Raw genomic sequence first — 24,911 nt, 5'->3', positions numbered from 1 at the left:
ACGTTGTGGCAACATCGTGGACCACTATTTGTTTGTTGGTAACAGTTGGTAATTTTTGCTCTTAATACTTATTCTATGGGCGGGCAAGCAGTATTCTAAACTCATTTATGTCCTCATATGCCCAACATTAATTTAGAGTCTATTTAAACAGTTGTCCATATGAATTAGGAATGCAGACTCAAAGTTAATGTAGTTCATTTATTTTGGCAGTGAACAGAGAAAAAATTTCTTCAAAAGAAATTGAAACCTCTTGCCACAGAATTGCAATGAAATGACAAGCCTAAATGACTTTTGTGCACATATTAAAATCTATTTAGACTATCCTAATACCTAAATCCTTGAATTACATTAGTTAATTTAATTGAAAGCCATTCAATTTCAATAAATAATTATATAAAGTTATAGCAAATATTTATAATTGAAAAGTACGATCGATAGATAGATAGATAGATAGATAGATAGATAGATAGATAGATAGATAGATAGATAGATAGATAGATAGATAGATAGATAGATAGATAGATATTCTGAAATCTCTGAACTTTTAAATACTCCTCCTAGGTGATTCATGAGACTGTCACCACATTTAGAAAACATAATGCTAAGACTTTGAAGATGCTAAATTGCAAACAGATTTTAAATATTGAATCATGTTGCCATGGCGATGTGCTAAATTAATAGGGAAAAAGGAAGTGTTGCATATAATTTGTGTGCATGTGTGATTTAGATCAATATTTAGTTGTATGTTTTTTCTTGGGGGCTAATCACATGGATGTGGCTATTGTGGGTCACAGTCATAGTGCCACAAACTCGCAGCAGGAAGTGTGGCACTTACAACAGACTTTGAAATAATCCTCTTACATTTACCCAAATCGCTTCAAAATTGTTTCGAATAATGTCAAATGCCAGATGTGCCTTGCACTGTTTTCCGAAAGCCACAGGGTGGAAATGGACCAGTTGTGCTTGGGCCCATCATCGCTGCTTGCAGCTATATTTCTTGTTGAGATTGTACAGACTATAATACAATACCACACATACTACAGACCCAATATGTTCAATATAAAATCTGATACTCACATTAAGCTTCTGCAGTATCATTCTGAAACACCTGAATTACCCAGAATATAAGCCATGTGTAAACCATAATAAAGAGACAAAAATAGCTAGACAGAGTGCAACAGAATCGAACAGATTACAGGGGTATCAAAATGCATTTGTATACGTTGGATGGTTTTTAACTTGACATTGAGTGTTAAAAATGCAACACACGTGGCAGGATGCTCAAAAAACAGTGCAAGGCCTGACACTATGGCCAAAAAACGTTGTACAGCAGCTGGGCTTTTAAGGGGATGAATTTGAAGATGCAAATTCTCTGTTTTATCAGCTAATACATAGCACTCTGTTAATACACTCATTAAAAGCATAATATATAAGAAAATGTATAAGAAAACTTGATAAACTAGTTGACCACACTGAATAGTCCAGTGTTTCTCAACCTAATTGACTCCAAGGCCAATTGTCAAAGACAATTTTTAGAGTCAACAATTTTCAATAAATTTTGTTGTTCCAGAAGTTTACAGAATTATATGTTGTTAAATTAAAATGAGAAATATTATGTCAGTTCAGGCCTATTTGTTGGACATCCTGATTTTTTATGGTTTTTACCATTTTAAGATTTATTAAAGTTAGATTATTATATTATAGATTATTAATTTATCTTGCATATTTTTAAATCATCTTAAATGTGCACTTAAGGTATTTTGAAGTGGCTTACGTTGGCTTACACTTACACCTAGTGGCTTGGATGCTGCATCATTCAAACACAGTAGTATTTTCAGTTACCAATATCACTGTAGAAATTCACTATGCACATTACACCAGGATTAATTTAATCCATGAATGAAGGTGTCCAATAAAGGTCAATTACTGAGATTAAGTGAGTATTAGTATTCAGATGGTCATGTGATGCTAACATGGCTGCCCCCATGAGGTGCCCCTGCCCCATGTAGAATAAAAGAGCTTTTATAAGGTTACTGATATGACTGAACTCATGTCATGATTTTATACATATATTTCTCAACAGATCATTCTACACTCCCTGTGTTGCTCAATTTTCCTGCTTGATCCTCTGAACATTAGATGTTCTGCCTTTACATGCCTCATCTAAACCAACAACTCTTTCGGTAAATTTTGTCAACATGGAATGATTCAGAACAATTTCCAAAGCACCTTCTCTGTAATTCAGTCTCTTCTGGCCATTAGTTCTTCTGTACATTAACACCAACAGGGGTTTATTCATATTGGCCCCAAGAATGAACACATGCTCCATTGAGTGAAATTGCAAACATATCTCCTTTCATTACCACTCACTAACGACATGCTAATTTTGATTATTGGAAAGAATGTGAAGCCATAAAAAGCTTCTAGTGCAGGCCACATTTGTAAACATGTACTGCTGGGCCCAGTGTGATCAACTGAAGGCTGCTGGCTCTTATTATCTCCACAGGGCTCATGACCACTAAATGCAGCGCGACTGCAGAGTGTTGCACGATGGTAATGATGCGGGATATACACTCAGGCCTGTGATAAGTTGGATCTCTAACAAGATACTGCATAGGAAGCATTGCTCTTACCAACAAACGGGAATTGATTCTATACTTTTGCACCGTCTTGGTGAGAACAGTGGATTCGGCTTTAGTGTGAAAGAGGATAGCCGCTGCCCTCAAAAGCCAACACACAGTAACTACATCAACACTGCAACTGAAAAGAATTGCTTCAAAGATGTTTGACTGTCCAGCTAAATGTGGATTCTACTCTGTTTTCTCTGAATCTGGGCATAGTCGAACCCCTCTTTTACAGGACAGATTATAGTCTAAGAGACCTTATTTTGAATAATATGTAATTTTGACAAAATGTGTATTTACTTGTGTTTTGTCTTTGCAGGGCATAGAGAGTTAAGTGGTCATAAAGTCATATAGTAACAACCATCTAAATGACCAGATAACTACTGCCTAAGCAATGGGTTTTTTAAATGAATATGATTCATAAAATTAACATGGTTGTATGGGTTAAAATGGCACTCCAGGCAAATGTTTTTCATTTACACATCTGAATCTGATTTGTGTCAAATCTATCAAGTCTGTCATTTAAAAAAGTCATTGGATTTGAAAAGAGCTGTAATTTTGATCGATATGTGTACACTGTAATAGTATGCCTAAAGCAACTTTTCTTTAGTGAAAAGTGCTAAAGAGGTAATCTAATGCATGCACACACACTCTCCCTTTCTCTTACACACACAGAGACACACACACACTCTAAGTGTGGCATGACCACACTAGGCTGACTGGAGTCGCTGGGTTGGCTGGTGGTTTGAGGGTTTTAACTCAATACAGACCCCCCACCCCACCACATTCTTTAGATCTTACAGACCACAAAGAAGGAGACAAAGACAGCAGACAACAGAACATTCTCAAAAGTCTTCTAAAATTGTCAATATTTATATGGCAAAACATCTAGTTAGATTCCTCCGTAGGAGGGAATCTATTGTAATTGATGGTTTTATTATTAGATTCCTCCGTAGGAGGGAATCTATTGTAATTGATGGTTTTATTATTATTATTATTATTATTATTATTATTATTATTATTATTATTATTATTATTCTTCTTCCTTGAGCCCCAATAGCTCAAAAAGTCACTGGTCAAAAATTTTCTAAATTGGCACATTGATACTCCATGCCAACGGGTACCCCCAAACCAAGAATGGCCCACATTTGCCCATAGGTGGCGCTACAGGCCACGCCCAAAAAACAAAATTCAAAGTGATACAATTTCCACGCCATTTGTCCAAATCTTCTGAAATTTGGTGTACATGCCTCATTCCTCATGGGGAACAAAAAGCCTCAAGAACCCATAACTTCCGCCATGATGGATTTTCCGTGACGCTGAAAAATTTGCTAAAACCTACAAAACTCTTCTTCTCCTGAACCGTAGCTCCAATTGACTTGAAATTTGGTACACATGTGTAGAATGGACATCCTTGAAAACGCTACTTAGGAAAAATGAATACGATACAAAATGGCTGAAAGGGGCGTGTTTATGTAAATGTCCAAATTTTAACAATATATACGTGTCAATAAATCAAATGTAATTTTGACTGATGGTTTTTCAAACCTAACATGCTTAAAGATGACATCACTCTGAAGTACTGTGCAAAGAATGGCCATGCCAAAATTCCCATTTTCTGGTCAAAAATGTTCTAATTTGGTAAATTAATAGTACAGGCCAACAGGAATCCACAAACCAAGAATGACTGACATACGCCACTAGGGGGCACTACAGGACAAGCTAAAATTCCCATTTTCTGGTCAAAAATGTTCTAATTCGCACAAGAATAGTACAGGCCAACAGGAATCCACAAACCAAGAATGACCGACATTCGCCACTAGGGGGCACTACAGGACAAGCCAAAATTCCCATTTTCTGGTCAAAAATTTTCTAATTTGGTACTTTGATACTACAGGCCAACAGGAACCCACATACCAAGTGTGGCCCACATTCGCCCTTAGGGGCGCTTACAGGCTACTCCAAAATTTCGCTTTCTGGTCAAAAACGCTCTAATTTGGTACATTGATACTGCAGGTCAACAGGAACCCTCAAACCAAGAATGGCTAACATTCAGCCTCTAGGGGCACTACAGGCCATGCCGAAATTCCCATTTTCTGGTCAAAAATGTTCTAATTTGGTACATTAATAGTACAGGCCAAAAGGAATCCACAAACCAAGAATGACCGACATTCACCACTAGGTGGCGCTTAGAGGCCAGCTCGAAATTCCCATTTTCTGGTCAAAAAAGTTATAATTTGGTACATTGATACTACAGGCCAACAGGAACCCACAAACCAAGTATGGCCCACATTCGCCATTAGGGGGCTTACAGGCCACTCCCAAAATTTCGCTTTCTGGTCAAAAATTTTCTAATATGGTACATTGATACTACTGGCCAACAGGAACCCACAAACAAAGAATGGCTAACATTCAGCCTCTAGGGGGCACTAGAGGCCACTTAAATTCCCATTTTATGGTCAAAAATGTTCTAATTTGGTACATTGATACTACAGGTCAACAGGAACCCTCAAACCAAGAATGGCCAACATTCACCCCTAGGGGCGCTACAGGTAATTCCCAAAAGTCCCATTTTCTGGTCAAATATTTTCTAATTATGTACATTGATACTACAGGCCAACAGGAACCCACAAACCAAGAATGACCCACATTTGCCCATAGGAGGCGCTTACAGGCCACGCTCCCAAAAAATATTTTCAAAGTGATACCATTTCCACGCCTATTTAACCAATTCTTTTGAATCTTGGTGTACATGCCTCATTTCTCATTGGGAACAAAAACGCTTCAAGGATCCATAAGGTATGATGGATTTTCCTGTAGACTGAAAATGTTTCGCTTAGGATTCAGACAGAAATACATGTTTTTGGATTCATCCATTGAGAGGGTTTAACCCCAACCCTCTACTGATCAATTTGAAATGATTTGCCATTTTGAGGAGGAATCCGCATTGCTGCTTGCAGCTATATTTATTATTATTATTATTATTATTATTATTATTATTATTATTCTTCTCCTTGAGCCCCAATAGCTCAAAAAGTCACTGGTCAAAAATTTTCTAAATTGGCACATTGATACTCCATGCCAACGGGTACCCCCAAACCAAGAATGGCCCACATTCGCCCATAGGTGGCGCTACAGGCCACGCCCAAAAAAACAAAATTCAAAGTGATACAATTTCCACGCCATTTGTCCAAATCTTCTGAAATTTGGTGTACATGCCTCATTCCTCATGGGGAACAAAAAGCCTCAAGAACCCATAACTTCCGGCCATGATGGATTTTCCCGTGACGCTGAAAATTTGCTAAAACCTACAAAACTCTTCTTCTCCTGAACCGTAGCTCCAATTGACTTGAAATTTGGTACACATGTGTAGAATGGACATCCTTGAAAACGCTACTTAGGAAAAAATGAATACGATACAAAATGGCTGAAAGGGGCGTGTTTATGTAAATGTCCAAATTTTAACAATATATACGTGTCAATAAATCAAATGTAATTTTGACTGATGGTTTTTCAAACCTAACATGCTTCAAGATGACATCACTCTGAAGTACTATGCAAAGAATGGCTAACATTCGCCCCTAGGGGGCTTACAGGCCATGCCGAAATTCCCATTTTCTGGTCTAAAATGTTCTAATTTGGTACAATGGTACTACAGGCCAACAGGAACCCACAAACCAAGAATGGCCGACATTCGCCACTAGGGGGCTTAAAGGCCACGCCTAAAATTCCCGCTTTCTGGTCAAAAATGTTCTAATTTGGTACATTGATACTACAGGCCAACAGGAACCCACAAACCAAGAATGGCCAACATTCGCCATTAGGGGCTTACAGGTAATTCCCAAAAGTCCCATTTTCTGGTCAAACATTTTCTAATTTGGTACAATGGTACTACATGCCAACAGGAACCCACAAACCAAGAATGGCCAACATTCGCCATTAGGGGCGCTTACAGGTAATTCCCAAAAGTCCCATTTTCTGGTCAAACATTTTCTAATTTGGTACATTGATTCTACAGGCCAAAAGGAACCCACAAACCAAGAATGGCCCACATTCGACCATAGGTGGTGCTACAGGCCACGTCCCAAAAAAATATTTTCAAAGTGATACCATTTCCACGCTCATTTGTCCAATTCTTCTGAAACTTGGTGTACATGCCTCATTTCTCATTGGGAACAAAAAGCCTCAAGGATCCATAAGGTCCGTATGGATTTTCCTGTACATTGAAAATGTTTCGCTTAGGATTCAGACAAAGACATGTTTTTTGAATTCCTTAATTGGGAGGGTTTATCCCCAACCATCTACTGATCAATTTTAAATGATTTGCCATTTTGAGGAGGAATCCGCATTGCTGCTTGCAGCTATATTTATTAATTGTATTTGTTGATAATTTAGTACATTTCAGGGAGAAATGTCTGGGTTGCATTCAGTGTAGGGTAAATTGCTCAAAAAACAGTTATCCAATTTAAATGACAAAGTACAACATTAAACTACTAATTACTTTTCTAAAATGGTAATTAATAATTACTTTAGAAAGATATTTTCTAAAACACTTGCAAATATATATATTTTTATGCAACTCATTTCAAACACTGTCTATATTTCCTCCTTGTTCATTGTCGCACATACAGTGGTGGCCAATAATATTGGCACCCTTGGTAAATATGAGCAAAGTCTGTAAAAAACAAATCTGTTTTATCCTTTTGAACTTTCATTAAAAAAAAATTAATTGAAGTAAAACAATTGAAACATGGGAAATATCTCATTATTAATACAATATTTTTCTCCAAAACGCATTGGCCATAATTATTGGCACCCTTTTTGCAACCTCCCTTTGCCAAGAGAACAGCTCTTGGTCTTCTCGTATAATGCCTTGTGAGGTTTGGGATAAAATGCCTGGCAAGAGACCATTCCTCCTTACAGAATCTCTCCAGATCCTTCAAATTCCAAGGTCCATGTTGGTGGACTCACCTTTTCAGTTCACCCCACAAATTTACTATGGGGTTCAGGTCAGGGGACTGGGATGGCCATGACAGAACCTTAATTTTATGGACAGTGAACCATTTTTGTGTTGATATTGATGTTTGTTTTGAATCATTGTCCTGCTGGAAGATCCAACCAGGGCCCATTTTTCAATAAGCCTTCTGGCAGAGGCAGCCAGGTTTAGATTTTTTATCTGTTGGTATTTGATAGAGTCCATGATGCCATGTATCCAAACAATATGTCCAGGACCTCTGGCAGAAAAACAGCACAACATTAAAGATCCAACACTACATTTAACCGTGGGCATTGGGTACTTCATCTCTGTGTGTGCCAAACCCATCCCTGGTGTTTGCTGCCAAAAAGCTCTTTTTTTTCATCTTACCATAGAACCCAGTTGCTAGAACCCAAGTTCCAATAGTGTCTGGCACACTGAAGATGCTTGAGTTTGTTTTTGGTTGAGAGCAGAGATTAATTTTCTTGAAACATTCCCAAACAACTAGTGGTGATGTAGGTTATGTCTGATATTTATTTTTTAAGCGTTCTATCCCCAAGATCCAACTAATTTCTGCAATTCTCCAGCAGTGAACCTTGGAAATTCTTTGGTCACTTGAAACATCCTCCTCACTGTGCTTGGAGACAATATAGACATATGTCCTTCTTAAGATATCCAATTGATTGTAACTTGTTAATTAATGCCCTGATGGTGGAAATGGGCATTTTCAATGCTTTGGCTATTTTCTTATAACCACTTCCCATTTTGTGAAGCTCAAAAAACTTTTGCCACACATCAGAACTATATTCTTTAGTCTAACCCACTGTGATTGATGTTTAAGGGAATTATTGGCCGGTGTGTTACCTCATATTTATACCCCTGTGAAACAGGCAGTCATGTCTGAACAATTTCATGTTCCTAGTCACAAAGGTGCTCTAAAAATATGTAAAATATGAATGGAAATATACTTCAGATATATTTTATTCGTAAGAATTTCTAGGGGTGCCAAATATTGTGGCCAATGTGTTTTGGAGAAAAATATTTATTTAATAATGAGATATTTCACCTCTTTCAATTGTTTTACTTCAATTAAAGGTTAGATTTTAGTGGGTTTTTTAATGAAAGAGCAAAAGGATAAACCATGCAGATTGCTCATATTTACCAAGGGTGCCAATATTTTTGGCCACCACCCGTTATATATCTTTGTAGAATTCATAGTTCAAGTACATAATGTAACTGGGGTTGGCAACTTTCTACCAGCCAAATACGGGACATTCCATCTCTAAATACAGGACTTATTAGGACTCAACGGTTAAAGAGGTCCACCTAGAGATTGTTTACATAGGAAAACAGCACATATGGATGCAAAAGCGAGTTCGGTGTGAATGGACCCTAATACGCTTAAAACTAAAACGGCTTTAATAAAATGACCAGAAAGAACAACATTTCTATTAATCTTCACTTTTTGCCAGAAGAACGAAGCTACAACCAGTGGAGGAAGACAATAGTATAAGCTTAAGCCTTTTCCATTTTTAAAGCTCAATGAACTGGCTTTCTGTTTCAAATTAGGGTCATCAGTATGTAGACAGTAAAGGACTAATGTGTTAAAGTTTGTGTACTGTATTACGCAACCATGCATTAAAATACATTTTTATGGGAGAGAAAACACTTAAATAAATAAAGTGTATTTGTCCTTGGATAATGGTGTCATTATTTTGCCAGTAAATTGCGTTTATCAAAAGGGAAACGTAATGTCATGTCATGAAAAGGTTTTCATGACATGACATGACATGACATGACAAGGTTATTTTTGACAGAAAACAAGACAGAAACAGGTACTGATTGTTATAGATTTTTCCCCTGACCGCTTCTGTCAAGTGTGGCAACCATATAATATTCAACAGCAGATTTCTCACACTACTCAAGCAAAAGGTGTGTGTTTCATGTACATTTATCTCGGTTTGTGAAACATACTCAGCAGTTTGTGTTTGAGATGCTAAAATACAGGATAACCGACATTCGTTCATCACGTATTTTAGTGTCAATTTTGTTTCCTTAAATATGGGACTATTCCATATAATACAGGGCTATACTATATTATCTTTGACGGTTGGCAAGCCTAACTACAAGGCAATCAAATGGGTTGTGTGTTTTATCAAATGTCTGACCAACTCATACCAGACTGAAGAAAACACAAAACTCTCACCAGTGACTTATTTTTAAACCAGTATCGGAGAGGAAGAGAAAGCAAGAGAGAGAGAGAAAAAGAGAGAGCATGACTAACAGGTTCTTTAGATCTGGCAGAGCCCTGGGTTGTTTCTGATGGTAAACAGTCTTAACAAAAGAGTCTCACACTTTGGTTGAAAAAAACATTGAGTAAATATATAATGCATTTACTCAATTTGTGCAATGCTCTGATTCACAAGCCGTCCATGTGAATTCAGTGTTCAAGGTTTTTTAGATGGAAATATGTGTAGTGCTCTCAATGAAGGGTGGGGGCAAATGGGAATGTTATACCACGGGTGTTGGTGGTGGGATAACATTTGTATTAACCAGACAGAATTTAGGTTTAGGCTTAGGGCTTAGGAACATCATTCTTATAATTTCCCTCTGATTTTAGAGTCAATTAATGGTTTTTGTGTTGGGGTTAGGGGTAGGGTTTGGACTAATTATTTTTTGGCAGTAATGTTGTCCTGGGACAAACCAGCAACTTTGATCCATAAACACATCCTACTTTGCAAAATCACAATCATTGGGCCTATGAGAGTGGGGCCCACCCTTAAAATGTTGTCTTGGGCAACATACATTTAAGCAGCGATGATGATGTGGGTTTAGTAAAGCCCACTTACCTGTTTGGCTTTTGATTTTGATATGGTATCAGAGATAGGTTTCTTCTTTTCCTTGACTGCTCTTTTGGCAAACAGCTCCACAAATTCATTAAAGTCTACTGATGGTTCTTCAACTTTTTCCCATACCAGAGCACTTTTGGCATCCCTATGAGCAATACAAATTTATATCAGTTTGCCTTGTAAGATCATGATCACAATCAAGCCCTTAGCTGAATTAAAATGAGGTGAAAAGGAAATATTTAACACTGACACTGTAAATTCATGTTGCATTCAATAAACAAGGAATGTGATTACTTTTTCACATGAAGCTGAATCCGAGTCCAGTAGAGTGGTTTCATGGGTTGTGGAGGCTCAATGAGAGCTTTCAGAGGGGTAGATTCCTGAACCATGCCTGGTGGTAAAAACCCCATAAAGGGTGGTTGTGGGCCAAAACCAGGTGGAGGAGGAGGTGGTGGAGGTCCACAGCCAGGAGGTGGAGGAGGAGGGGGTGGAGCCATACCTGGGAGTGGTGGAGGAGGGGGTGGAGTCATATCAGGGAGTGGCGGAGGAGGGGGTGGGGCCATACCAGGGAGTGGTGGAGGAGTGGGTGGGGCCATACATGGGAGCGGTGGAGGAGGTGGTGGAGCCATACCAGGGAGTGGTGGAGGAGGTGGAGGTGGAGGTATTGATCCACATGGCACTAAATGCTTGGATTGTGACTGTGGTGTGGGTACAGTTGAGGATAAACTTGAACCAACAGGAAGTAGCAAAGGTGTAAGAGGAGGCACTTCCTGCTGTGGTCTTTGGCAGCTACAGATGTAGGGCAGTCCCATTGGTGAAGTAGCACTGTCACTTAATTTGGGAGTCCGTGATTGATGCGATAAAGGCACTGGAAATTTAAAGGCTTCTTCTATAGGTGAGGTCTGAATGGCTTTCACTTCCTGGAATACTTGTTCATTAACTTGAGTCTGTGAATGTTTGATAGACTGATTAAAACTAGCCACTTCTCGGTCCTTCATTCCAAGCTTTGCACTGTCCAAAACTTTGCTCTGTTTTTCCATATGCAATATTTTCACAAGTAATTCTTGAATTGTTCTCTCTAGCTCCTGAATGGAAACAGATTTTCCTTCCAAAATGACCCCAGATTTCCCTGTGGATCCATCCTGTGGAGAGCAGAGGAGCAGGAAAAGAGCATAGAAAGGGGCAGATTTGACATCTTTAAAAAGAAACAGAAGTACTGAATGAAAATCACAGACACCTCCTGTCACTGCAGCTTTACGTACGACTGTACTGCCATTAGTTAGTGGCTTGTTTTAGTGGATGTTAGTTTCTCCTCAGAGATTAGACTTAAACTTTTCAAAGGAATGGGATGGTGTGTGATGGTATGAGTGAGCAGGTCTGTTCAATTTTGAAATTTTTGCACTATTCTACAACATTTTGTAATATTTGTAGTGCATGTGTATGTTTTAACACTAAACACAACAAGGTGTAATGTATTTCAAGTAACCAGATGATGCAAATGTGGAATGTTGGACACTTTATGCACTCAACTTCATGCACCCAACTGACGCAGCTTTCCCTTCATAGCAGAATGGGAAGGGTAATCAGATCGCATATTGGTCAGACAAAAAATGGAGAAGATGGCAGACATGACAACCACCAAATTTCTATGGAGAAGTCAGCACCTTACAAATGTGAGTTTGTACACATTTGTAAATGCTTTGCAAACTCAGCAGGACAGTGGCCCTCCAGACTGGAGTTGTATAATGCTGGCCTGTAGTGTAGTATATACACACACAGTGTATAGTATTGAGACACAACTTGTTTGTAAATAAGGGGCTATGTTTCCTAAAAACAGATCAGGCATGAATGTGCCCTCCAAAAAGTCAATAAAAGCACTTTGGCTGATCAGGCAAGCGTAGTGTTGCTTCCTGGATAAAGTACAGAGATAGAATCCAGAGGAATGAATGAAGCAACAGAGCCAGCTCAGCATGTTAAAATAAACACACATCACACAAGGGATGCACTTGGCTTACACACTTATAAACACACAACTATATACTCACATACACACACTACATACAGAAACACAAAAGTCCACAAGCACACGCATACAATCTGGCAATGAGGGTCAAGGAAGTCCAACAAGTCTAGACTCCAGAAGTCATCTTGGAGGACTCCTAAAAGGCGAGCCGCAAAATCTCTTGGAATGAAGAGGGAATGGTTTGAGCTTTTTCTATTAGACAGCTTCAAAGAGCATGTGTTGGTGTGTGTGGGTCTATGTGAATGGTCGGGCTACGGAGAACATGTCAGATGCATGGAGTCTGGTTACATGTAGAGCCAGTAGGGCCCTGTCAGGCTTAGATGGGCTTGGGGAGATTCTTTCATTCACAAAAACCTCCTCCACAGGCATTCAGAGGTTTGGAAAGTTCTGCCTTAAGAATTCTAGAATCATTAGTTGCCAATAGAACCTCCTTGTAATTTAATATGGTCCCATGTGTACCAGTATGCCTACCAGTATGTGTTCTGTGTGTTAAGTAATACAAATGCTTATATGATAAAGACACATTCCTCAAAGACGTCTGCACAAATCAACCACTAGAGGGTGGAAAACCTAGTTGCAATTGCACAACAATTTTGCTATACTTAATTTTGAATAACTTTAACAAAGAATATTCTTCATAGAAAAATTCATAATAAACATCAGCATAAGATGTTGAATGTGTGTGGTTTGGATATAAATGTATAGTTTCAAAGCTCAACATGGTGTATCATAAAAGCAATGAGACATGAGACATATGTTTAGTTCAGTGTAAGATGCTGTTACCATCCTGTTAAGGATCCTAGCAACAATAAAGAGACATATGAATTTGTAGGTGGTAGAATGTGCTCTTAGTAACATGAGCATATTGTACTTGAACGGGAAAGGTGTGAACAGTTAAGAGAAAAGTTTGCACAAACACACAAACTTGTTTTTATATCATTGTGGAGAATCTCCATAGACTTCCATGCATTTTATGAATTTTATACAGATCTTTTTTTATACAGAAAACTTTTAGCATTTTTACATTTTAAAATAAACTTAATTTGTATCCTTGTGGGGACATTTGTGTAGTATAAACATGTACACACACACACACACACACACACACACACACACACACACACTATTGCCAGTAAACAAAGCCAAAATTGAACATGTTTGATTACGCATTAACCCTTACAAAATAAGAACTGTTAACTGGATAAATGCTATGGGACTGAATGACTCAAATATTCACATACCAAGGTAGAAACAATATTTACATGGTACTTTAAGGTACTTAGTACTTAGAAAGAAAAAAATATATAATTGTATTACTGAGCTATGTATAAAAGAGAAAAAAAACATAGTGTAACCATGGTATTATATATATATATATATATATATATATATATATATATATATATATATATATATATATATATATATATATATTGTACAACCATGGGACAATATATAAAAAAAAACATGGTATAACCATGGTCTCATGACAAATTACATTGTCCATGTCCAAAAAATACTACAATACAATATCCAAAAAACATGATATTTCCATGATTCCATATAAAAAAATACCACTATTCCATATCCAAAACACATGGTATTATCCTGGTACTATATCCAAAAAACATATTACCATGGTACCATATCCAAAAATACCATATTTCAAAACTTGGCATTACTATGGAACCATACCCCAAAAACATGGTATTACCATGGTACCATGAGAAAAATCATGGCATTACTGCAGTAAAAAACATGGTAGACCCTAGAAACATATCCAAAAATTATGATATTACCACAGTTCCATTTCCAAAAACATGGTATTACCATAGAAACATATCCAAAAGTTATAGTATTACCATGGTTCCATATCCAAAAAAACATGGTATTACATAGAACCATATCCAAAAATTATAGTATTACCATAGAACCATATCCAAAAAATATGATATTACCTTGGTTCCATATGCAAAAACATGGTATTACCATAGAACCATATCCAAAAATTACGGTATTACCATGGTCCCATATCCAAAAACATGGTATTACCCTAGACCATGTCCAAAAAAAAACTTGTTTTACCACTGTACCATATCCAAATACATGGCATTACCCTAGAACCATATCCAAAAATTATGGTATTACAATGGTTCCATATCCAAAAACATGGTATTACCATAGAAACATTAAAAAAAATATTATTAATATAATACCATGACAAAAAACATGGTACTACCATGGTATCATATTCAAAAACCATTGTATTACCATGGTACTATTTCCAAACAAACATGGTATCACCATGGTACAATATTAAAAAAATTGAATTACTTTAATATAACATGTAACATCTAAGGGACCATGTAAAAAAAATGGTAATAACATGGCACTGTGTCCAAAAACATGGTAATACCATGGTAGGTATTGGTAAAAACATTTTGTTAATGACACACACATGTTGGTACTGTTACGTCCCAGGACGTATTTTTTTAGTTTCCTTCCATTGTCAACATATTTTGTTCTATTACATCTATAGATGTAAGACATTGGCCTTATTGCAATTGGAGATTTTGTCCACTTTGTGTTGTGGTTTTCCTGTTTTGTTTTTCTCTATCTCTCTCTTCCTCTGGCCTTCTTGCAGGGTGATTAACAGCAGTTGTCTGCAATGATGATTACCAATCACTCCGCTGTCTGGATTGGTTGGCGAGGAGAGGAAAAACAGGATAAATCCCAAGCAGATCTTCACTGCAAGGGAACTTCCCTTTTCCCCCCATCCCAGACAGTTGTGTTTAATGTGTTGCTGCTACATAGTGTTGTTGTGGTCATCATCTATTGTTCTAAATAGTGAGTTGAAGGTAACTGTTGTTGAAGTTAACCTTAATCATTGTGTAAATATTGTAACTAGTATATGTTGTAAATACTAGTTAAGTGTGGAAGCTGTGGGGAGGTGGGTGCCATTTTGTTCAACCTTTTATCTTTTCTCCTGTGTTTTGGTTAGTGAGGGAGGTAGGGAAGTTAATGTTGTTTATTTGCACTTTTTCTTTGGTAGTTCTAAGGTCTATGGTAGTTTTGACTCCCCAACAGATATTTAAGTTTTGTTTGTTGTTTTGGCCTTTGCCCCCTCCTGAAGCCTTTTTGACTTCATTCTCTTGTTCTGATTAAATAAATGATTTGGTTTGGATTTTAAACTTGAGTGATCATTCAGCACTGGGATGGGAGAAGGGGAACCCCAAACCTTTTAATTTTGTTATTCCTCCCCAACCCTAGACTGGGGTGGGATGTAACAGTAGTCCTATCATTACAAGGACTCTCTATAGATATAATGATTTTTTTTTAACTGTACAAACTATATATTCTATCCCCTAACCATACACCTACCCCTAAACCTAACCCTCATAAAAACCTTTTGCCATTTTTACATAAAAATAAAAAACTAAATTTTTTTTAAGCCATTTGGCTTACAGGGACACTAGGGTTGTCCTCATAAACCACATTAATAGCATAATATCCTTGTAATTACTAGAGTGTAACCTAAACAAATGTCCTCAAACCACAAAACACACACACGATAGTCCCAGCTTAAAGCTAATGCAAAGTGCTTTCTTTGGCCTTGTATACTTATGCACTTCTCCTATGATATACTCTTATGTCAAGAATACATTTCCTGGGTGCTCCAGGGATGTCCAAAGGCTATGGTGCTCACACATGAAATACCAGGAGTACAATATTTAATGTGCAAATAGGCATTTAAAATAATAATCAAACAAATTTGCACCTGTGCTGCAGCAGGGGCTGGAGGCCACAGTGTTTGCAGCTGTGCAGGTGCTCTGATCTCATGGTGACCCATCGGAGCCCAAGTATACAGCTGCTCTTTCTGTGTGTATACAAGAGAAACAGAGAGCTGGCATTAAAAGAGCTGATTATGGCAAAAAGGCACAGAAAAATGTGTTTTAAATGTCATACAGGACTCTAAAATTAGCCATGTAATCCCAGGGGCTGCAATGCCATTTAGAAAGCAACAAAAAATTATACGATATTGTGGAAACGATGTGTGAATGGTGACCTCTGCTGGCACACTGAACGAAAAACAACTTGCTAATTCCACCCGCCAGAGCAGAATAGAAAGAATACAAATGAAAGGCTGTTTTCAAAGCTGTCCATTCACATCAGTGGGGGTTTGTGTAAGCAAGCAGTGACCACGTCATTTGAGTTAGACTTGGCAAACCCTACAAGCTGAATATAACAGGTTTGGCTATAAATATCTGATCTCACAGGGAGTTTTACATTTACATTTACATTTATGCATTTGGCAGATGCTTTTATCCAAAGCGACTTACAGAGCACATATTACAGGGACAATCCCCCCGGAGCAACCTGGAGTTAAGTGTCTTGCTCAAGGACACAATGGTGGGAATCGAACCAGCAACCTTCTGATTTACAGTTATGTGCTTTAGCCCACTACACCACCACTCCTTTTAAACAAATAATTAAAAAAACTGTAATTTTCTTTAACGTAACATGAATCTTTTGTGTGCATGTGTACAGTATGAATGCATTTCAGTGCAAATTTGTGTGTCAACTAAGCTGAGCACACAGGCATCAACACAAACATGCAGAAAACAAGAACAGATTGACAGAGACCACCTGCCTCTAAATTACACCTTCTTCCTGTCAATCATCAATAAATACTTATTCAAAACACCAACTGGTACCATTGCCCTGATACACATTTATATAACCACTGAAAAACATGATTGTTGGTTTGGAAATCATACATGTATTATGTCATTACTGTTAGTTTGTGACAAATAGTTTAGCACAATGATGAAATCTGTCTTTAGACAATAGTTAGATAGTCAACAGTGTGAATAGTGGTATTAATACTACCATGATGCTCCACTCTTGAAATCACATCCAATGATATCACAGTGTTAAATCATGTTCTGCCAGCTCTTTGAACAAGAGTGTCATTGTGCAGTTATTTCAGTCACAGTGTGTGTTAATGCAGAGCACAAGGAGAAATGACTTACTTCTCAAAACAAGAACCAGCTCTAGAAATTTGCTGGGTTAATGTAATTCTGTGTTTCTGTATCTTGTTCCATTTTCACACTGTTTATACTTAATCCTGGGTAGTCGGGTTTTAATATTTCACACTGTACACTTGTAAACTCTGGGTTAATGTTCTTATTTGCAGATTTACAAGGGAAAAAACATTAATTGGACAAGAACAGCACTCCAGTTAATGTGTACTGTATGTCGTAACTGTTAGACCATTTTAACTTAAGATGTTGAAACCAACCATGCGTTTTTGAAGAATAACAAAGCACATGAATATTTAATTAAGAATAGTTTAGTTTATATAATTGGTTTTCTATTGCTAAACAAAACACTGTAACATTCTAGCAGCACAATTCAGACAAAAAGTTATTGCTCGGGGCTTCATAACCCAGGATTAAAAGTGGTGTTTACATCTTTTTAAAATGACAGGTTAATTTTTTAAACCAGTGTTAACATTGATTAACACAAATAATTTAGACTCGCCCATCACTTAAAAAAATATACAAAATAAATAAAAAGTTAATGGATACAGTAAGTCACACAGTAAGTGGAAGTGAATGGGGCCAGTCCATAAACACTAAAATACACACCATTTCAAATGTATAGCTATAAGACATAAACATTATATATACTGTATTTACATTACATTACTTTTAGTGTAATAAAATTAGGGTATTACCAATGTTATGGCATTTACCAGATTACAGGGTTTACCTATGTTGAAATATTGGATATAACTTTAAGCAGTAAAGCAATAGTAAGACATTTTATCAATCTAAAATAATGTTAACATGCATACTATGTCAAATGTTTGTCTTGTGGTTATACTTTTAAAATGGTGTGTGTGACTGGCCCATTCACTTCCGTTTTAAGTTTGTACTGTAACTATGATTATTTTAGGGGACAAGTTGAAATTATTGTTTTTGTTTTAAACAGCATTAGGCCCCCAAATACCATTGAATGAGACTAACTTGTATTGATCCCGCAAAATTCCTTTAACCCAATGATAAGAAAGATGTTAAACTGGGGTTAGGCATAGTGTGAAAATGTGCAAAACCAGGCAGACAAAACAGAAGAAAAAAAAAGAAAATTAAATGGATTCCATTAGTGTGAAAAAACAGAAATTAAAACATGATGACTACAAGTGTGTACATGTGAATGAGTGTCATGCCCTTAGAATAATTTAAAGGGATAGTTCACCCAAAAATGAAAAATGTGTCATCATTTACCAAGATTTTTAGAAGAACATTTCAGCTCTGTAGGTCCATACAATGCAAGTGAATAGTGATCAGGACTTTGAAGCTCCAAAAAGCAGATAAAGGCAGAATAAACAATCCATCAAACTCCACTGGTTTAATAAATGTTTTCTGAAGCAATCCAGTTGGATTTAGGTAAGAACAGATCAAAATGTAACTACTTTTTCACTGTACATCTTAACAGCAGTTTCCTTGGCGATCAAAATTTCAAGCTCGATTATGCTTCCTATAGCGTCATCTAGTGTTCTGCACATGCATCACGCACTAGGAAGTGTAATTGGCTTAAAAGGGTCATATAATGCCATTTTTGTACAAGTTAATATGAATCTTTAGGGTCTAAATGAAAACTTTGTAATATACTTTTATTTAAAATTCTCATTAGTATTTTAAGAAAACCCTAATTTTACCTGCTCAGAAACAGCTCTGTTTTCAGCACGCCGTTTCAGTGCATATGACTTTAAATGATAATGAGCTTTGGTCACCCCGCCCCTCCGTTAGGGTTAGCGATTTGCAAAGATTAATATAAAGGTTAATAAAACGTTACACTGACTTCTTCTGGAGGTGCAGAGGGAATATAAATAGTTGGTACCGAATCTTTTTCAGCAGCAGCTTCTTAGCAAAACCAGCTTTATACTGACCCTCGTTTATAAAGCAGTCTGGTGAAAAATGATTCGCGCAAACATGAATGCATTGACGTTGCTCGTGGGGAATATTCCCATCGTAAACAAAACTCAGCCACTGCGTCTTCAGCGGTTCAGATTTAGGAACATCAAAATGACTGCTGTGTTCGTTATTACACCAAAGAACAGAAAACCACAATCGCTTAGGCGCCATTCTGCTCCAGTGTATCAACAATGATGACGGACTATGATTGACAGTTCGCTCACGAGCGAGGGCGGGTCTGTGTTGAAACACTGCTGTCAATCAACAATCAACGGCTCGATTTGAGGCAGGGGAAAATATATAAGGAGATTAAAACAAAAACACTGGATGGATTTTTATCATAATAGGATGGTTGTGTACAGGCACAGCCAACACACATTTCAGTACAATCAACTTGAAAAAGTGCATGTACCATTATATGACCCCTTTAAGATCATGATCATACCTATAGACTACAATGGCAAGATGTATAGTGAACAAGGATTATATGGACCAACAGATATTAATCAAAAGCAAGGAAGTCATACACATTTTAGATGGCACGAGGGTTAGTATATGATGAAAGAATACAAATTTTGTGGTGAACTATCCCTTTAAAAGTTTATCAATAGCCTACTAAAAAAAGCCATTTTGCATCCTATAATTTTTTTTAATGATGCTTAGTGAGACTTGTTTATGATTCTTCCACCTCATTTATATTCTCACACAATGATTAAGACGAAGAGGTCTAATTTTCACTGCCATTAAGAGATCTAATTGTCTTTTTGGCTTCCAGCTATCTGTATTGTAAGTGTCAAACACTGAAACCTGTGATGTCCTTATTGCCCACAGAGCCAGCTAAAAGCAAGAAGATCACAGTGTTAAACATATGAATACAGATTAATATAAGGTTGAATAGATGGAAAGACAGATAGATATATAGATAGACAACAGGATAGATACATTTTGAATAAGGTTCTCTGTAAAGTGTCCCTCATACATACAGAGATGAATACAAAGATGAAGCAGCAAACTCAGGCATGTGACCCATCTTATGTAACCTGGTCAGCAGATGTCTTATGCATGCAGATGTGTCCATTTGAGCAGAAAATGTGTGCACATATTTATGTGTGTACAGTATGTGAATGGCACATGGTCTATTAAAATATACCCACACAACATGAATATGTGTGTTCACACTGGTAAAACAAGGAATTGTGTGTGTGTTTTGTCTGGCTTTCACAGGGAAAGGGGGAAGGGCAAGTCACAGAATCAGAGTTAAATGTTCATCTGTTCAGACACAAATCTGCTTTGGTGGGTGGAGTCACAAGATAACGAGAGAGAGAGAGAGAGAGAGAGAGAGAGAGAGAGAGCAGAGAGAGAGAGAGAGAGCGAGAGCAACATTGCATTAGTTTACCCGCACACAACAGTTTATAACATGTTTATCCGTGTTGCAGTGGAGCCTGTATTAAATACAGTCTGGGTTATCATTTTGTCCCCCTTGTGTAGCTTTGTTGATGGTTTTCAAGAATTAGGGCATCTCACACAAACTGTCCATGTTGGCATTTGCCTTATTTGGCTAGCTATGACAGATGAAAAAAATGATAATTTGACTGGACACACAGCCTTTTTTGTCAACAACAAAAGATATAAGGAAGCATATTTTCCTCCCTTTTAAAAGTGCATTTTAAATATTATTAATTTTGCACAATCATATGGTTAGTTGCATTTTATTATTGCCATTTAGAATTTTATTCATCTATTATCTGTGACCCTATCAGACCAGACCTGTAACCATTTTTGGGTCATGTTCCACCAGTGCATACTGTCACAGTAACATAAAGCAACATTCAATTGAGAATCCCAAAATGTCTTGCGTGACAAGGCTGGATAAACAACGATAACCATTTTCAGCTCAAATCAAACCTATTCGCTCTTTCCTTATCTATCTGAAATTCTCAATATTTTCTCATGATTAAGATAATAAATAACATAATTTGCATCTCTCCCTTTGTCTCAAAACAGCTATCCTGCACAAAGTTATCCTGTTGAGCTCATCTCACATCTGTTTAGACAGAATCAACTCTATGGGTTGTTCAACAAAGTGCTACAAAATGTGAGAAATTTGGCACGTTTTTAATAACACTTATCAACAGCTTTACGGTCTTTTCCTCCTTCACGAATTCAGCGTTGCTTATGCCTGAGCTTACAGACAGAACTGACACACATTACAGAAAAAACTGAGCTGAGCTAAAAGATGTAAAGAAGTCAGTATTAAAGATGTATAAGGCAATGGCCTGAAAAGACTCATGTATGTAAAAAATATATATATTTATATAATTGAAATATGTGCATTTCTTTCTTGCTTTCAATATTTCAAGTGGGTTAAATGCACCTGTATAAATGAATATCACTGAATATCATGCCTCACTTGTTATATTGAAATCGTGAAAAATGGTTTCTAATATAAAGTGTATATACAGTATAATGTATATATAAAAGGGACACGCCACCACATGTCCACATTTATACATTCTGACACTACTTTTAACATTTAAAAAATTGCAGTTCAATGTGGTTTACGCTTCATAACAAATCATATTAAAGCATGCATTCATTAAAATGACATGACTGACTTCTTACCATGCACAAGTCATAGCATGCAAACATTAGATTATCAGAAACTTAGTTCTCAGAAGATACCATTTATAAACAAAAAATATGATAGGGAAGTTTTTGCAAAGTTTGAAAATAAAATGTGGAAGACTGATTGCATGTCCCTTTAAAAATAGAGATAATTAAATAATCAAATGGTCATACATTAAAGGTGGGCTTGTCAGTGACATCACTTCCTGTAGCCGGATCCCTGAGGCAGTCACTTAAGGGCTGTAGAATCCCCAGACCCAGAATACGAGAACAGAATCTTTCAACTTCCTGTGAACCACTGTCCTCCTCAGTACAACCAAACTGCATAAAACACCTCTCCAGTAGAGACTGACCTGTAAGAGAACAAAACTGAAAAGATCCATATTCAAAGTAATCAAAATACCACATCAGTATGTAACTGCAATCTATCGTCGCTTTAACAAGCAAATAACAAAATAAAATAAATTATAAAAATCTTTTTTACAGTGCTTCCTTGGTGAATCCAGACATACAGTATAAGAATTGCCACAAAAGTTTCACAGTTTCAAGAATTGGGGACTGTAGCTTTAAGCAACAAAACATAGCTAGGTATAGGGAAGCTCATGGCTTCATAATTCATTTTTGTAATATTTCAAATTTGAATTTAGGACAGCCATTTCCTTTAGTGAGCAGACGTGTACATCGTGTGTGCGTTCCAAACAGGAATAACTCTTTAACCCAAAGCATAAACGTACACTTAAACTTCCTCTTTGTCATTTATCAGATGAACATAAACTCAATATCTCACCCTGGAGTCTTCCATCACACTTTGGAAGAGAGGCTGATTTCTGTGCAGCATCAATACATAAACAGAAAAAAAAATAATTTGTCTACAAAATAATAAAAAAATAAAAAAAATCTAATTAGCAGACTAAATATGAAATGTGTAATAGCTATCCTGCTCAAAAGACCAGCTTAGGCCAGAATTAATTTCCATGCAGGTCTTTGCTGGTTTAGTTATGGTCTAGCTAGCATACTGGTATATCCAGTATGGTTATAGCTACTGTAAGAAGAGTTAGAAATGATCGGTCATTCTGAAAACAAATTAATGATAGTTAGCTGGATGCTAGCCTCGCTGGAGAAAGTTTGGGAAAGTCAGGGTCTGCATTGTTTTATCAGTCCTTCGGAAGAAGAAAAAAAAAATGCAAGAGTTTTTTTTTTTTTAATTAATAGCTTGTTAAAAGTCACTAATGACTGGATTTGACAAAGATTGTGAGGTTCATGGCATTGCATTTTTGAAAGATTTAGAAGTCTGGCTTGTGAGATTAGCTTAATGCTAAAATATGAATCATTATACACAAAAGCTTGAATTGTATGATCATGAGAATAGTCAGACTATGGTTATCAGATCTCTCAAGTGTTTAGATTGGCCTGTTCCAAACAGCGTTTTCATGACATCATACAGTATTGTGACAATATGCTTGGTTTATGCAGAGATCGTAAGCCTACATGATTGGTTGAATGTCTGAGTCATGGTCATTCTGGATTAAAAGAATCTCAGTGAAGTCATACTGTACTAGATTGTAATCTGGAAGCCATTGGGAGATCTCTAGATTAAATCGAGTCTCACATTAACGGACAACAGCTGCCATGCTGAGTTGCAATATTGTGCCTTTTGACTTTCAGAATCAGTTGGACTTTGGCTTGATGAACATTTGATGCTTTAGTGTGGTCATCTTTGTTTTGTAAATAAATTCAGATATGGACCCTAGCTTTGCACCTACAGACAGAAAGTGAAAACAGAATCTATAACAGAATCAGGCATTAGTATCCAATACCTTTCTTTAGTTCCATTTCTATTCTTCTGTATCTCTGATCTGTCCTAATGTAACCTTTATAAATGGCTTGTCAAGAGCTATCTCTGTGCACAAACCCCTCAAGAGTGTGTGTCTGTATGAATGTGTATTTGAGTGACTTTCAGTGGCGTTCTGATTCAGTGAAGCAGAAGCTAGAGCTTTCTTAGCCAGTAGCCAATGTGTGCCTGTGTGTGTGAAAATGTTCATCTGTTCAGACACAAATGTGTAGCATGCATATTTGAGAACCAAATTTTACATGTTTTCACTTCACTGCTCACTGAGCCTGGAGTGGAGTGAAATATAACAAGACATAAAGAAACAAGAGATACTACTAATAAAAAGAGAAGTCATACAAAAGCAATCTTATCTTTTAATATGAAATGTCATGGCAGCCCATTGTTGTATTTTCTCCTAATGGATCGTAATCATAGATTTTATAGTTCATGAAATCGCTGATTAGAAAATGGAAACTTACATATTTCCAGCAAAAGAAACTTGAAAAAGCACAGGAAGTTAAACCAGTAATGATGCATGATAATGATACCTGTACAAGTAAGGTGATCTTGATTTTGGAAGGATGTGTTCCTGGATCAACATTTCTGTCAAACAAACATAGTCCTAACCCTAGTCTTTTGTAGCCAGACCTTTGACTAAAACGGCAAAGGTCTGGACTGTATAGCAGTTTATATTGGCGAAGATATGCCCACGTAGACACGAAAAACACAGAAAACACAAGGGAAATTAGCAGAAAATGTGTACAGCACAGATTTTCATAGACAGAGCTAAGCAAACAAAGGAGAATATGCAGTTCTGTGAAACCCTAACTCTAAACGTACCCCTAAAATCTAATTGGTTCATAACAAATATGTTGATCCAGGAACATTCTACTTGGAAAAATCACATTAAGCATATAAATAATTGTATTGAATTTCTTTCCTGTTCATTTTCATGTTAATTGACAACAAAAACAGAAGCAACAAAATAAGAACCACTTACTTAC

General features: G+C 36.9%; 1 protein-coding gene across 1 annotated transcript in view; it reads right to left on the bottom strand.

Annotated features, from left to right (window-relative positions):
- Positions 1-24,911, bottom strand: part of fmn2a (formin 2a) — a 66,359-nt gene that overhangs the window by 39,254 nt on the left and 2,194 nt on the right. The window contains exons 2-5 of the mRNA XM_052145766.1: positions 22,251-22,429; positions 16,250-16,348; positions 10,743-11,590; positions 10,449-10,593 (exon numbers count right to left, since the gene is read on the bottom strand). Of these exons, the coding sequence (XP_052001726.1) occupies positions 10,449-10,593; positions 10,743-11,590; positions 16,250-16,348; positions 22,251-22,429 (1,271 nt within the window). The remainder of the gene's footprint in view (positions 1-10,448; positions 10,594-10,742; positions 11,591-16,249; positions 16,349-22,250; positions 22,430-24,911) is intronic.

Source organism: Xyrauchen texanus, chromosome 16, assembly GCF_025860055.1.
Source record: "Xyrauchen texanus isolate HMW12.3.18 chromosome 16, RBS_HiC_50CHRs, whole genome shotgun sequence".
Classification (NCBI taxonomy): domain Eukaryota; kingdom Metazoa; phylum Chordata; class Actinopteri; order Cypriniformes; family Catostomidae; genus Xyrauchen; species Xyrauchen texanus.
Note: the sequence above shows the minus strand (reverse complement) of the source record. Positions and strands in the feature narration are given on the sequence as shown.